This window comes from Podarcis muralis, chromosome 1, assembly GCF_964188315.1.
Source record: "Podarcis muralis chromosome 1, rPodMur119.hap1.1, whole genome shotgun sequence".
NCBI classification, from domain to species: Eukaryota; Metazoa; Chordata; class Lepidosauria; order Squamata; family Lacertidae; genus Podarcis; species Podarcis muralis.
In genome coordinates this window covers 18,234,668-18,249,167 of record NC_135655.1, presented here as the reverse complement: position 1 = coordinate 18,249,167, position 14,500 = coordinate 18,234,668, and the positions used below count along the sequence as shown (strand labels likewise).

At 46.8% G+C, this 14,500-nt stretch overlaps 1 protein-coding gene across 7 annotated transcripts in view; it reads right to left on the bottom strand.

Annotated features, from left to right (window-relative positions):
- Nucleotides 1–13,734, bottom strand: part of BCL11B (BCL11 transcription factor B) — a 165,608-nt gene extending 151,874 nt beyond the window's left edge. For 3 of the 7 annotated variants that reach the window (XM_028715583.2, XM_028715249.2, XM_028715496.2), the window contains exon 1: nucleotides 11,101–11,227. In XM_028715583.2, coding sequence (XP_028571416.2) covers nucleotides 11,101–11,188 — 88 coding nt within the window. In that variant the 5' untranslated portion in view covers nucleotides 11,189–11,227. Of the gene's footprint in view, nucleotides 1–11,100; nucleotides 11,228–11,728 lie in introns of those variants that run through there. The other 4 variants (XM_028715414.2, XM_028715336.2, XM_028715742.2 and 1 more) reach the window with 4 other exon arrangements.
- Between the last annotated feature and the right edge of the window lie 766 nt (nucleotides 13,735–14,500).

The following is a 14,500-nucleotide window of genomic DNA, read 5'->3' as shown; positions in this document are numbered from 1 at the left end:
GAGGGTTTGAGGCAGCTGATTTCAGCTCCAAAGAAGGAATCAAACATCTGAGCTCGCTCTGCCTGAATACATCTTCCAAGGGCCGTTCTCCAAAACTGTCCTCAAGGCCTAGGTCCAAGAGTCAGCTCTAGCACACATCAGTCTCAGCTAGTGCGGCCAATGGTCAGGGATGGTGAGTCCAGCAACATCTATCTGGCTGGGCAAAGCTGATTTAATACACTTCATAGTGTGCAGCAAGGGTAAAGAATCACATGTAACCAATATTCACTACAAGGTTTAAATCTCCTTTCAAGACAAAACGATTTGGTTGGGGTGGGGTGGGTGGCTTTGGGCACGAGCAAAGAAACCCTCAGCGCTACATGAAAAATCACATGAATTTCAGCTGCTGTGGACATCAAATCGAGCTCCTGAGGACCAATTCACATATTGTTGTTGCCACCCAACCCCACAGTCAAGAGGGAGCTGTAAGCTAATCCCAGCTCCTCAACGAGAGCATACCTTACAGAATGCACATCACATTCTTATTATCTTTTTAAAATGCAATATGTGAAGTGGTCCCTTTTGAGGTCATGCGTCATTTCAAAATATCCAAATTGTATTCATGTGGCAGAAATGTAAATGAAAGAAGGGGGGTATTGGAAGAGATGGCTGTACGCTCTCTCCCCTTTTCTAATCTTATCAATCCACAGCGTAGGCAAGCAAAGACGATTATTTGTTATTGTTGGGTTTTTTTAAGGAGGGGAAAGAATAGTGGATTGTATCAGGGGGCAATGTCTCGCTGCTTCCCAAGGTTCTTGCCTACATGCAGGTTCTGCATGACACCAGAAAGATGTTCGAGCCCAGAAGCCTATGGAAATAATGTTGTTGCTGCTGCCGCTGCTATTTATCTGCAGAGGTGCTAGCGGGTGCTACAATTGCCATGGGTACTGTAAGGTTGGTTACCATGTAAATCTCTTCACAAACCCAGATGAGCAGACTGCAGATTAACCAGATCTGACTGCGTTTTGTAATGATGAACTGATGAATCATGCAGCACTTGCCAGCTGCACCCCTCTACAGGGAAATCCTAACTTCAAAGAGTCTCCCCACTTCTGCCCCCCGTGAGGATCTTCCAGCACTCCCAAGATCTGGGCACAGCAGCTGGGAGAATTCTGAATATTGGTTGTGTGAAGAACATTCAGAAGCCTTACCCAGCTGCCCAGTGGAGGAAGCACATTTGCCTTTAAGATGCTACCCATAAAACCATCTTTTTTAGATGGTGCTGTGTGTCCATCAGCACTTATTTCACGCGTGCACACACGCATACCGTCTGCAAGTGAGAAGGTAACTTGGATCACTCAGCGACTGTTTTAAAGATGCCGCAGCTTAAAAGAACATAGTTGGTCAAAACCTTTGCCTGCCTGCCCAACCATCCCACCTGTACCAATATTTAGCCTGCAAATCCTTTTCAAACTGAAAATTTAATTATTATAGAGATTTCATGTCTACATTTCACCAATAGCACAGCCCTGGACACTCCGGGCGGTATATAAATTCAATAAATTATTATTATCATTATTATTATTAAGGAGCCAAGATGTGTTGTTGTTGTTGTTGTTTTGCATTGATTTCCACACAAAAAATAATAAACCCAAAAGAAAGGTGATGCCCAGAGACTGACACACATGAGAAACGGACCAAACATAACTCAATTCCAATGTAGTAAAATGGTTGGCCGGGACTATTAATCGCAGAGGAAGATGCCTTATACCTTGAGACCACTGGTCCATCTAAATCAGTATTGTCTACACGGACTGGCAGTGGTTTTCCAGGGTTTCAGACAGGAGACACTGCCAACCCTACCTGCAGATGCCGGGGATTAAATGTGGGATCTTCTGCTGGTCATGGACAGAATGAAGCAGGTGTCCTGGCAGCTCCACAAAGTCCTATCAGCCTGCAAATAATGGCCCACAGCAACCTTATAAAATAGCCAATTGCCTAATCACGGACAGAAACAGCCACGTCCGGAGGTATCTGTGGGCTATCCATTCTTTTGTCGGCTGGAAACTTTTATGTCCTGATTTGAAAGTCAGTAAGGATATAATGAATACGTAGAACATGCATGTTCGGTTTTACTTCAGCATTCTATCTTGCATTAACAACACTTGCAACTGGCAGAATCTGATACCCAAGAGCCTGAAATGCACTATTTGACAATAAAAAAACAGTGCCACCCCTGAGACGGGAAAAGGCAATTCAGCCTCCGTGGCTTTTTCCTTCTTTAAGCTTGCCACTGAAGCTGTGTCACGGAAAGTGACAGCTGCTCCTGGATTTGCACGTAGCCCCAAGGAAAAGGGAGTCTGCTCTCAGTACACACCACCAACACGATTATCTGATATTGTTTTGTAAAGATGACTGGCCAGCCTTCAGGTGTTGCCAGATTCTGCTCACTATGGAAAGCAGAGGAGCATGGAGTTCCCCCATTGAAACGTCTGCAAATGGCACGGGCGGCTGTTGAGTTTCAGCACTCCTCTGCAAACCTGCAAGCCAGACACCTTTCACGGAACTAGTCTGTTATCTTAGAAAACAAAGTTTAACCCCACCAATATAGATGAAATGTAGGAATGTAGGGCAAAAGGCTCTGAATAACAGGAGGGGGGAACCATAGTGGTTGTAAGGCGGGGGGAGTAGGGGACAAAGTGAAAGGAGGTAAAAAATAATATGCCCAGCATGTTCCAGCACAAACCAAAAACCTTGCAGCGGAACTGAAGTCCGGTGATTTCGCAAAGGCCACTTAAATGTGGCATGGTGCAGTGGTCACTTCCAGCCTCTGGAATGTCCAGCATGACCCCCCCCCCGATCCCGCTTCCCTAAATTTCTACCCCAAGACATGCCTCTGCACTTATTTAAATCAAAGGCTACATGCATGCAATGTTAATGGAACAAAAGGTGATGTACGTTTTGCTAAATAAACTAGTGGCTCGAGGTGCAGAAAGGGGAGGAAGAAAAAAGATTTATTGCAATTGGGAGGCTAAAATGCATAGGTTCTTGTATAGACCACGAAAGCGGTAAATCTTCACAGATAAATCAGGGATTGAGATGATGTGATACAAAAGCTCCCTTTGTTCCTGCGTGAATAGATTTGTTTTAGTTAAAACTGAAATAGAAAAAGGAGAGGGGGGAGGAAATAGATACTTCAACGAGGAGTGGAGAAGTCTGCAAAGGGAATTTCTATACTTTTGGCTATACTAGAACAGGCTGCCTGAATTATAGATTCTTAGCAATGTATGAAGAAAACAAAACAAAACTGCCCAAATGAGGGGGGAAATCAATGCATTCGATTTCTGCTGTGGATTGAAACCCGGGTGGAACCTGAGTCAAGTTCCTTTCTCAACAAGGGGATTGTAAATCACCTTGCACAGCTCACACCCAAACTCTGAGCCATTTTTCAAGATTCACAGAAGCCAGGGTGTTCCAACACCCAGCGGATTTTGTGGGTTCATTCCAGGCTCGTAAAAAAAACACACACACACACACACACACAAGTGGAGGAACTTTCTGTATACAATCACTCCCCATTCATTCCTCCTGCATCACGGCAAACACACACTGCCCCCAACAAGCAGCACACATCATTAGCTCCTTCATAAAAGGAAATTTTTTTATTTGCACTGAGACAAAGGTCTCGCGAACGTAAAAAATAAAATAAAATGACTAAGGCAGGTACGACGAATGCCATACAGCGAACCGCTATGTCGCTTTTGCTAGAAAATGATTATATTCTTATAATGTCGCTACCACGGTTGCTACCCACCTCCTCTGTCTCCCTCCCTGGTACATGAGTACATTGCATGAAGTGTTTGCTTCTTTCATTTACAGTATTTGCAAAAAAAAAAAAAAAAAACACATTAGACATTGTTAATATATATCCCTTGGGAAGAACAAGGAGAGGGGATTCCCTACCGTTTAAGAACCCCCTGTATAAAGACTTAGTTGGCAGTTTGCTTCTCTTTTTTTCCAAGGAATGGTGGAGCAGGGAGAATATCTAACTGATGTCGAGAGGCAACTTACTGTGAATACACAACCGCCTCCGAGGCTGATAGCCGAGGGTGGAAAGGGATTGCTTAGGGACTGCATGAGGACATTTTATGAAAGTAAATAAGCAGAGAAGGAGGAAGGTGTCACTATAACAGCCGCTGGGAGCATGGCACATTTATCAGTAATGCCCGCTCTGTGCGAACACCGGCTTCCCCTCATCTTGTTATGAAGATATATGCGGACATCTCTGCGCACTTCTCATGCGCCCATGTTCCATGTGCTTCAGTCCCAGCAAAGTCCCAGACAGGTGTAACTGGATGCAGAACAGCACTGCAAGGTTTCTCCCTGCACAAGGCCCGTCAAAATGAATGGAAGCAGCCCTAGCTCTTCATCTTTGTATCTGCACTATGACGACTATATAATAGCTTCCACGGTGGTTTTTCTAGCAAGGCTAAATTTCAAGGTATGTCTGCATGCAGCCCCAAAATGTCCCCGAGGCTGCAATTCAGTGCAAACGTACCTGAGAGTAAGCCACCCCTGAATGCAATGAAACTTGCTTCTGAGTAAACATAGAGGGGAAGGTGGTCATGTATTTCTGCCCCCAACCCAACTTTATTCATCTCTTCAACTTCATTGGGATTCAATGAGCAACAAGCAAACGATGAGTTGGAATATTATTTCAGCAAAAGAAAGCAGTTTGAAGACAGCAACCATCTTCATAAGAGATGCTTTAAATTGTGCCAAATGTCAGATTAAGTTATTTGATTAAGAACTGCTGGCCTTGATTCTTAGCATTTCAAAAATGCGAAAAGTTTTAAAGTTCTGGGAGTAAAGCAAGTTGTTACTGGCAAAGTTGGAGGGGGCTATTTTGTTTATTTTACAATAAAAGGTGAGGGGGAAGGGGGAGCTTCCTGATCACTTCGTTTTCCAGGTTAGTAAAAATCAGCTGCCCGCTGTCTCTATGCTTCCAACAAACAGAAAACCCTAAATGAAGGGAGGAACCTTCAGATTCATTGCAACCTCCCGTCCCACTCACCTCCGTCTAGTTCAGAGTGAAGGCTTTTCCTATAGTGGGTGACAGCCCTACTCTTTTGTCTGACCCAATTTATTTCTCTTTCAAGTTCAAATGAAGCCCTCTCCTCTGTCAGCAGAGAAGAACGTCTACCCACAGACTGTGTCCTAACACGAGAAAGAAATCTGCGGAACAGGGAACAATGCCACAACCTGACAAACTTCAGCATTTACTCCTGGCATTCCCAGATTTCTCCCTCTTTATAACCCACTAAGCTGCGTATACATTTGACAAGGAAGCGTCCCAATGACGTTTACGTAAGCAAGGTGTGTGTGCAAGCTGGGGGGAACACTCAAAAGGGGAGAGCGCGCGCGCATTTCTACACACACCAAACGAGAGAGAAAACTTTTGTACATTCCAGGTGGGCTTCTCTTTCTTTCTGCGTGGAAAATACCTACGCCGTTGTTCCAAGAGAGGCAGAGCAATTAAAAGTAAGGCAACTTGCTCAGGTGGATTTTCTGACCTTCAGAGCCACAAATAAAATCAGGCATCGGCCAAAGGCTATGTCCCTTCACAGCTGTACACAACGTAACAGCTGAACATAACCTTTATTACATAAACGTTCATAACTATTCGGATCTCTCACTGCACACTGAAACGCTTTTGCATGTGGCAGGAAAACGCATGCTATGTGTGATACCGATTTTCGCAAGAATACCCTGCGCTGCTACACGGGTCTTTGAAGCATCTGGTTCCATTAGGCATTCAATATTATGAACTATATGCATATGTTTTATTCTGTTAACTAGTCTCCTGTTGAATTTGTGCACACACGCATTCATTCACAGAGGAGAGGCATGATCCGTCTGAACTAGTACACATTGCCTCCCCCTTTTGAATGCACAGCTTCTTTGCCGGATTTCCTCAAAGATTTCGTTCAACCGGCCCTTTATCAATCCCATTCACGATACTCATATTTATCAGTCCCACTGTAATAATGTCTTGAGGCTCAAGTGTGTGCGCAACACCTAAACTTACCCATAAGATTTAATCACAGCATGCATGTGCATTTTAATACTTGCGCAGAAGCCTCCCCTTTGCTCTCGGCTAGTCAAACAACTCAAAAACTGGGAAGGCGAAAAGATGAGGAGTTGACAGTGAAAGACACCGTTAAAAACTAATTTTAATTAAAAGACATCTATCTTGCTGGAGCTGCTTAATCAGTCATAATTTGCTTAGAAAATAGATTTATCTAACTTGCAATCTTTCTCATCTTGTACCGTATAGATCTCGGCATGAAAATCAATACCACAACTTTACACCTAAAACATTTTGCAGCAATGGGAACCGGCTCACTTGTGCCTTTTTACATTTCCTCGCCTCCTCCACGGGTGCTGGGAAACCCAAATTTCTCCAAAAGACAGGCTATGAGCGCCCCCTAGCCGTCGAGGCAAGCCACTGAGCGCCAACCAGCCACAAATGTGACTTGCAATTCAGCTGAAAAGCTAGCAAAGTTTATTTTGGAAAGTACTTTGTATCAACAAACAAGAGTGTGCAGGGCGATCTAGACAGGAAATGTAAAGTGAAAAGAAAAGCCTTGCGCTCGATGTGCTAAACCAATAGATCAAGCTCCAGGCACACTGAGCTCTGATAAAGGAGGCAGAATAGGTGCCAACGGGAACCAGTGGCATCTTTTGGCCTCTTCCCCACCTGGACCACAATCATTCAGATCATCATTTGTGTTCTGTGTACTAGAGGACTGTCTTTTGTTCAACACACACACACACACACACACACATGGCACAATAAATTTGATGCTAAATAAGGACACAGACATTCACTCCAATGAAAGCCTTGCTAATAAGGAACGTTGGGGAGAAAAAGATCTTCAGCCATGCTTACTAAAATGCTTCAATAAGCTTGACAAAATAGCCTCCTCTGTGTTTGCCTTCCAATGAAAAGCAAATCTGTTTCTTATTCCATCATCCATTCACAAAGCTGTTTCTTATCAAACAACTCAAAGGCAGCATGTGAAGAGTGGACAGAATGTTTGGAAGTATCCAAAACGAGAGAAGAGCCTATCCTTTTGAATTCTGCAGTTTTTAAGTTTAATGTAACATGTGCAACCTGACGATGTGCAGCTCAGACGCAGCTAATGGAGAACACAGTATTTTCAATAACTCAAGCTCGCAACACCTGCTAACAACATGCATGTGTTACAGCCCTACAGGTACGCCCAAAAAAATCCAAGCATCCCTGCAATTTCCTTCCTGGCTAATTCTGTTAAGTTACATCTATGAGCCGTTTTCTTTGCTGTGTCTGTTAGTTTTCTTGCTCATCTTTGAACGACAGGAATTATTCCACAAAAGGAAAACAGGATAATAATGGAATAAATAAATAAACGGTGTTTTCTCTTAGCTATAGGGACACAATGCAAACAGACAGGGTCAAATCAGGAAGCAAATAACTTGCTGACCAGGGACTTCAAATCTGATTTTTTTTAAAAAAAATAATTTTAAATTGTACAGGGATTATTTTATGTTTTTCTCCTTTCAGCCACCTCCACACCACAAGACCTTTCTTCAGGAGGGTTCAACCATATATATTTTTTAATAATGAAGGTCATTTTGCTGGCAGAAGGTGACTTAAGACTCCCTTTCAACAATTCCTCCCATTCCTAAAATTCATAACTAGTGCTCACATCTCACTGTTGAAGCAGTTAAAACCTGTCGCAGATGTCCGGCCAACATTATCATCTGTCATTCAGAACAGTCCTAGAACATCTCTTGTCGGGATTTTTACATAAGAGATGTCATTTTTGTATTATACAACTTTGCTGTATTTTTCACAGCCAACCTATCCTTGGAGACGTACCCAAATTTGCTCATTCCATCAGCTATCCCTCTGTCAAAAACAGGGTATTGAGATATATTTGGAGTGGGGAACTTAAGTCTCAGGAATGATAGGAGCCTCTCTCAGAACTGCAAAAATACCATACTATGGCAATAAAGTCAGTTATTGTATATAATAACAAAACCCTTGCCTGATCTGAAATGAATCTGGATTGTACCCTTCCGGCTGCAAATCCTATGCTTACCTACTCAAGACTAAACCCCAATGTGCTCAGCAGTGCTTTCTTCTGAGTAAATATGAATAGGACCAGGCTGTAAATATTCCCCCAACCCACCCTCCTTTCTCACGCTCACTTTCTACTTGTTTGCCATTCAGGATAGCAGTTTTTCTTTCAACACCCCACAGGGACTAAAATCTAATAAACTCCAATGAAGAGGGTTAGAATTAAACCCATTTGCCAGCCTGCTCCTCCACTTAGCACTATACCCTCAAATGCAATGCCATTTCCTTGACAAGCTGCTCCATCAAACAGCTGCGGACCTCAGAATCTGACTCCAGATTCCTTCAGCAAAAAGAGGTGCAGGTATATTTGCATGTATGTGCGGAGGGGAGTTGCCGTGCTAAGTTAATTCTTTCTTTATTTGGCCCTTCTTGTCAAACTTCTCTCTTCCAAACAGGCTCCCCTTTTAATAATGTATAACTGTTTCCTAGAAACTGGTCCAGCCACTTTCATGCTGAAACCACCTCTGTCTCTCTAGCTCAAACATCCAGTTGCTTTTTCCTGATTCCTGTCCCCACCCCACCCGGGCTGCCCATTGCAAATCTAGGCACACCAAATACACATGATTTATGCCCATCTATCTTCTTCCCTTTTGCCTTAACCTTAGTTTAAGAGACCTCAGACAGTCCTGTTGTTAAGTCCTTTCCAGATGGGAGGATGAATAGAGGAACAGAGAAAAAGACCTGGCTATGGTTTTTCTCCACACTGTGCAGACAGATGTTTAAAGGTATCCTTCCATTATACTTAACACCCACCTGGTACCCAATTCCAAATTACATATACTTCCCCCCCCCCCAAAAAAAAAAAATCACAGTGGGGGAGTTGGTGGGAAAGAGCTGGAAATCAGGAAGAATCCCACCTGACTAACCTCACGCCAATTAAAATTTGGAACATTTGCAAACATGCCTCTTTCCTTTTCCTAATATCTCCACACAATACTGTCTGCCTTATCTTTTTCTGGCTCGCATACATTACACATACACACAATCTCAAACAAGCAAAGTCCCCCATGCAAACTACACAGGGGGGGGGGGAATAGAGTTACATGAAATAATCTGGATCTTGTTGGTTTTTTAAAAAAAATTAAAAGGAGGGTGCAACTCCCCCCAATGTTACAATCCGGCTAGGTTTTCTTAATGGGGAAAAAGAAAGAGAAAAATACAGTTTGGTCGAAAGGTGTTACAGGTTTGGTGTGTTATTTCGGGAAAATTAAAAAGTAGAAGAAAAGAAAATCCACTCCCCCCCCCCCCATGGTTCGGCAAGCACCGTCAAACTCCCCGGTTGAAAACAGTGTTCAAAATCAACCAACGCATCTTCATTCGTGCTGTTGCAGCTGGTTAATAAAGGCTTTTTTGTTGTTGTTTTTAGAGGGGGTGGCAAGAAAGGGTTGGTTTTTTTGAGGGGGGAGAGGAGAGGAGAGGAAGGAAAAGAAGAAGAAAATAAAAGTGGGGAGAGGGGGGAAAATAAAATTCGCAAGTCAAGCACCGTCCAAGGTCGAACGGCTGCATTCGCCAATCAATATAATTCCGATGTATTGCTACAAACAACAATTTTTATCAGCTGTAACAAAGGAGAGGAAAGAGAGAGAGGAGAGAGCGCTGTCACCAAATGCTGCTGGCAGATGGCTGCTAGTCTTAGGCTTTCAAGGGGGAGGGGAGACGCCGGGCTATATATATATATATTTATTTAAATTTTTAAGAAATATAACATACATATTCTATTATTCTCTCTCTGCGCACCCCCCCCAACATCCTCTCCGGCTCGGCCCCCTTCCCTCTCGCTTCTTTCTCTCCCCCCTCTCTCTCACACACTGCGCCCCCCCCTCTCCGCTCGCCCGGCTCCACACGCGCAACGGCTGCTTTGCAAAAGCCAAGCGTGCAAAGGGAGCTGTTCTTTTTGGCGTTATGTTTGGGGCTGTGATTTTTCTCTTTTTTCTCCCTCCCTCCGCGCCACCCCCCACCACCCCATTAACAGGAACAGAGGCCGATTTCCTTCCCTTGCATTATTCTTATTTTTTAATTCTGATACTAGCCTCCAAAATAAAATAAATTATTATTATTGATCATCCAGGTCAGGAGAGCAAAATGCACATCTCTGCTGCCTGCAAACCTTCAAGGCGCAACCTTTAGGTGTGTTGGGTTTCCACTGCATTTCAGTGTTGGAAATAGCGGAGTGGGCAGAAGCGAAATAAAGAGGAGCAGAGTTTGGGTGCTTTGTTTTTGTCCTTCATTATTAGCAGGGCAGGAGATATTTGCAAAGCGAAGCTGCTACTAAGGAAGACTGACACCACCCACCCCAGATCTGGATACAGGCAACTCTGGGCCTGGATTCCACCACCATACACAACACCTACACCACCCGCGGCTCCTGGGAAAGGAACACCTCGTTCTAGATCGCTCCTCGCGCTTCCACCCCTCAACACACTGCTGCCTTGGGCTGCTTTTTCGCTACTACGATGAGATCCTACCACCTCGCTCTTTTGCAAAAGTGGCGCGCCTTTTTGCAGGACTCCTTCGCCGCTTTGCAAACTGTGCGCGCGCTTCACTTTGCAAAGAAAAAAATATATGGTGCTACTTTACTTTGCAACGTGCACACAAAATGTACCCCTTCCCTCCCACCGTAACACACCTGTCTGTCTCTCCCCCCCCCCAAAAAAAAAAACACACACACACCATTTTGCAGCAAGGTTAGCACATGCATAAATGCATACAAAAGCTACCTTGCGCTTTGGGCAGGGCAGCCGGACCTTGCCCAGGGGGGAGTCGAGCAAATGGCTCTCGCCTGCCTGTCTACCTGTACACTGTCATTTCTCTCGGCCCCTTCCCCAACGCCCGGTCCTGTTATGTCTCCGGTACCAAGCCGGGCTTCCCTAACGGATGACGGTGGGGCGAGATGCAGACCCCCGTCGCTAGATCTCCCCCCAACACACACACCCAACCTCGCCTTCCGCGCGCTGCCTCCGCCTCTCCCGGCTCCCCAGACCGGCCTCGCCGCTCCATCGCTGGCCTGCCAGGCGCCCCTTGCATGTGGTTCCCATTAAGGCTCCCCCCGCTCCAGCCCCGACTCCAGCCACCTTCCTCTTCCCGGCTGCCGCCGCTGCCGCTCCGGCTGCTGCTCTCGCGTGCTCGCCAACTTTGGACCAGCCTTTCCAACCCAGCCTCTCTTCTGAAAGTCCCTGCTGCGGATCCCCCACCCGGCCGTCTTCCCCGCCGTCCCCAGCTCGCCTCTGCCGCTCTCAGCCGGCTTCGCGGCCTCCTCCGTTACCCTGCAAACTTTACTTTCCAGAACACCTATCCTGCCGGCCCCCCGCTTCTCTCCCTCCTCGACTCCCCTCTCCCCGTCAGCCACCGTCGTCCCCCCCCCCCCCGCGCCAATTCTTTGCAAACTCTCCAAGACCCTTCACTTTACGCACCACACACCCCTTCTCCAATCTTTCCCGGTCAGCTACACACACCACGCGCACAAACGCACCCCAGCTTCCCATCACTGCTCTCCTTCTCCCAACACACACATAGAAACACCACTTTCCTTTCCGATCCGGCTCCTTTGAAAGAGTTGCAACTTACGCGTGATAATTTCCCTTTGTGATAAGTGCTGCGGGTTCCCCTGCTTGCGACGGGACATTGCCCTGGCATTTACACGGTCATCGCCCGGAGAGCTGGACTTGGGTAGGGGGGGATCGGGTTGGAGGTGGTGGTGGTGGGGAGCGATCTTCTTCTTCCTCCCGGTCTTCTATTTTCTTCTTGGTACTTTTCTTCTTAAAAAAGAAGAAGAAGAAGAAGAGGGGGGAACAGTTCCACCCCCCCTTTGGAGCACTCAAGATGAGATTCTTCCTTCAATTAAAAAATCATCATCGGAAGAGTGGGGAAGCCTTGGTTTTTCTTTTCGCAAGACAACTGTTTTGTTTGGTTGGTTTTTTTTTCCTTTTCACCGCTTCCAGGTCTTTTCTTGAACTTCAGGAGAGAAGGATGGTTTCCCACCCCCCCTCACCAAGCGCTGACACTTTTTTTTAAATTTTTCCAGAGTGCTTTAGAGGCGGGGGGGGGGAGAAAAAGAAAAACAAGAGAGCAGAAGGGGGGGGGGGAGAAGCAAAGTGCACTTCTTCCACCAGGAGGAATCTTTTTAAAAAAGAAAAAAATGGATTACATACACACACGCTCGCACAAAAGTAGAAAAATTGGAATTTCCCCACACGCAGAGAAAAATGCAGGAAAAAAATTACCCTTGCTGGGTTAATTAGAATTCTTTCTCTCTCGCTTTCTTGTCTCTTTTTTCAAAAAAAAAGAAAAAGGGGGTAGCCCAAACTGTGTCTCCTCTTTGCCAGTTCAAGTGCCACTGGGTTGGTTTTTGTTGTTGTATAATATTAATTTTTTTTGCTTTGCTTTGCTCGCACCACTTTGCCACTGGCTTCACCCCCCCTCCTCCCCTCGCTTGGCACAGGGTCTTGCTAGGAAGGAAGCCCCCCAGTGCTTCTGGGTTAGTGCTGGCTATTACTAAGGAGATATATTGCAATGTGAAGATGGCGGAGTCCTGGTTCCCTGGGAGCGCTCTGTCTCTCTATGGCTGGGTCTGCCTCCGTACAATGGGATAAAATTCAAGTTCAAGTGCGGACGTGACGTTTAATCTGCACTAGAGACAAAAAAGACCTAGAGAGTAGGAGCACTGGGGGCGACTAGCGGTGGCTTTTTAACATTGTACCCTGCAAGAGAACAAGAAGAAGGGGGAGAAGAAGGAAAAGAGGAGGAAGGAGAGAGAGAGAGAGGGAGAGGGGGGAAAAGCCACCCTCAAACAGACTTCCAGCACACACGCGGCTCCGACTGCTTAGCCAGGGCTACGTCTGCGGAGCACGCAGCCAAAATGAAATTAAGCAGAATTTAGCTGGGGAAGGGGGAGAAAAGAGGAGCAATCAGGGAAAAAAAGAGGGACCGAGAGTCCCTTTCTCCCAAACCATCGCCGCTCAGGTTTAGGATGAGACGCAGGCAAGGTCTGGGGGGTGTTAGGTGGCGGGAGGGGGCAGATCAGGGCCCGGGCAGCCGCCTCCCCCCTCCTCCGCCCCTTGGCAAGAAGCCCAAAAGGGACGGCCGTCTCCCGGGGGAAGCGCTGGCGGGGGGGCGAGTAGGTAAGGGGGCTGGTGAAGCTCAGCAGGCTGGCGCCGGAAAGGCAGAAAATGAGTGGGCGGTGAGAGCGGTGGGCTCGACCCGGCGAGCCAGGCGGGAGGGGGTTGAGGTGGGCGCCCCCCGGGAAGGGCGCGGGATCCATCCTGCTCTCGCTCGATCCACCTGCTCCGAGATCTCCCAGGCGGCTCGGATCTTTGCTTCGCGGAGATCCCTTCGCTGCCCCCCTTTCAACTAAGGAGCTGTCTCGCCCGCTCTTCTCTTCCCCTGCGCGCAGGCAGCCGAGCAGGCGGCGGCGGCAGCGGCAGCAGCAGCCCGACTCCGCTCCAAACACCTTCGCATTTCCAACAGTTTTTACAATAACACAAATATCTGCGTGGGGGAAGAGATATTTCTCTCTCGCCCCCCCCTCCTCTCAATCTGAATTGCGATTGCAGAGGGAGCCACAAAGACGCGCACACTCTCCTCTTCCTCGCTCCCTCTCTCGTCGTCCCCCCTCTCTCTACCCACTTCGCGAGGGAAAGGGTCCCTGTGAAATCCCCGGGCTCGCTGCAAACTCAGCATTGACCCGAAGGAAGCCAAAACCGGGCAAATCGGTAAATAAGTCACGCTGGACCTCCACGCGCCTCCCCAATACATTCCTACGCAGCGGTGGTTATTAAAACGCAAGGCAGATGCGTTTTTACGCGGCTTCTCCTGCAAGTTTCTTTCTGAAAATGCGGGGTTCCCTGGTGACCTCTGAGATTTAGCTTTGCATTGAATTGCTTTCCGTGCCGGATCACTCTGGATGCACTAGTGCTCCTCCAGTTTGGGGGTCCCAAAGTTTATAGCTAACCTGCATGCCCGCACAAACACAACGAGCAAGGTTGCTGTCCCCTAATTCTGATCAAATAACGCGGAATAACCATCACTGCTTGTTTCCACACGCGTCATGGCTGGCGCATTTTGACTCTTTAGTTCTGACCGTAAACATGAAAGGGCGAGGAAGAGGGAACCGGTAAGTGGTCTTTGCAACACTTTTAACCACCCTGATCCACAGAAGGGTGGTTAAAATGCCTTTAGAGGGCTCGCTTCGTCCACATTAAGTGGTACTTGAGTTTATGACTTTGTACTAGACAGACCCAGTTCGGAACCAGGCGGCTCCAATAGTAGGATCGCCTTCAGGAGGCCTGCGCGCAGGTGCCCCACAAGCCGCCACGATCCGAAAGAGCACCCAGCATCCTC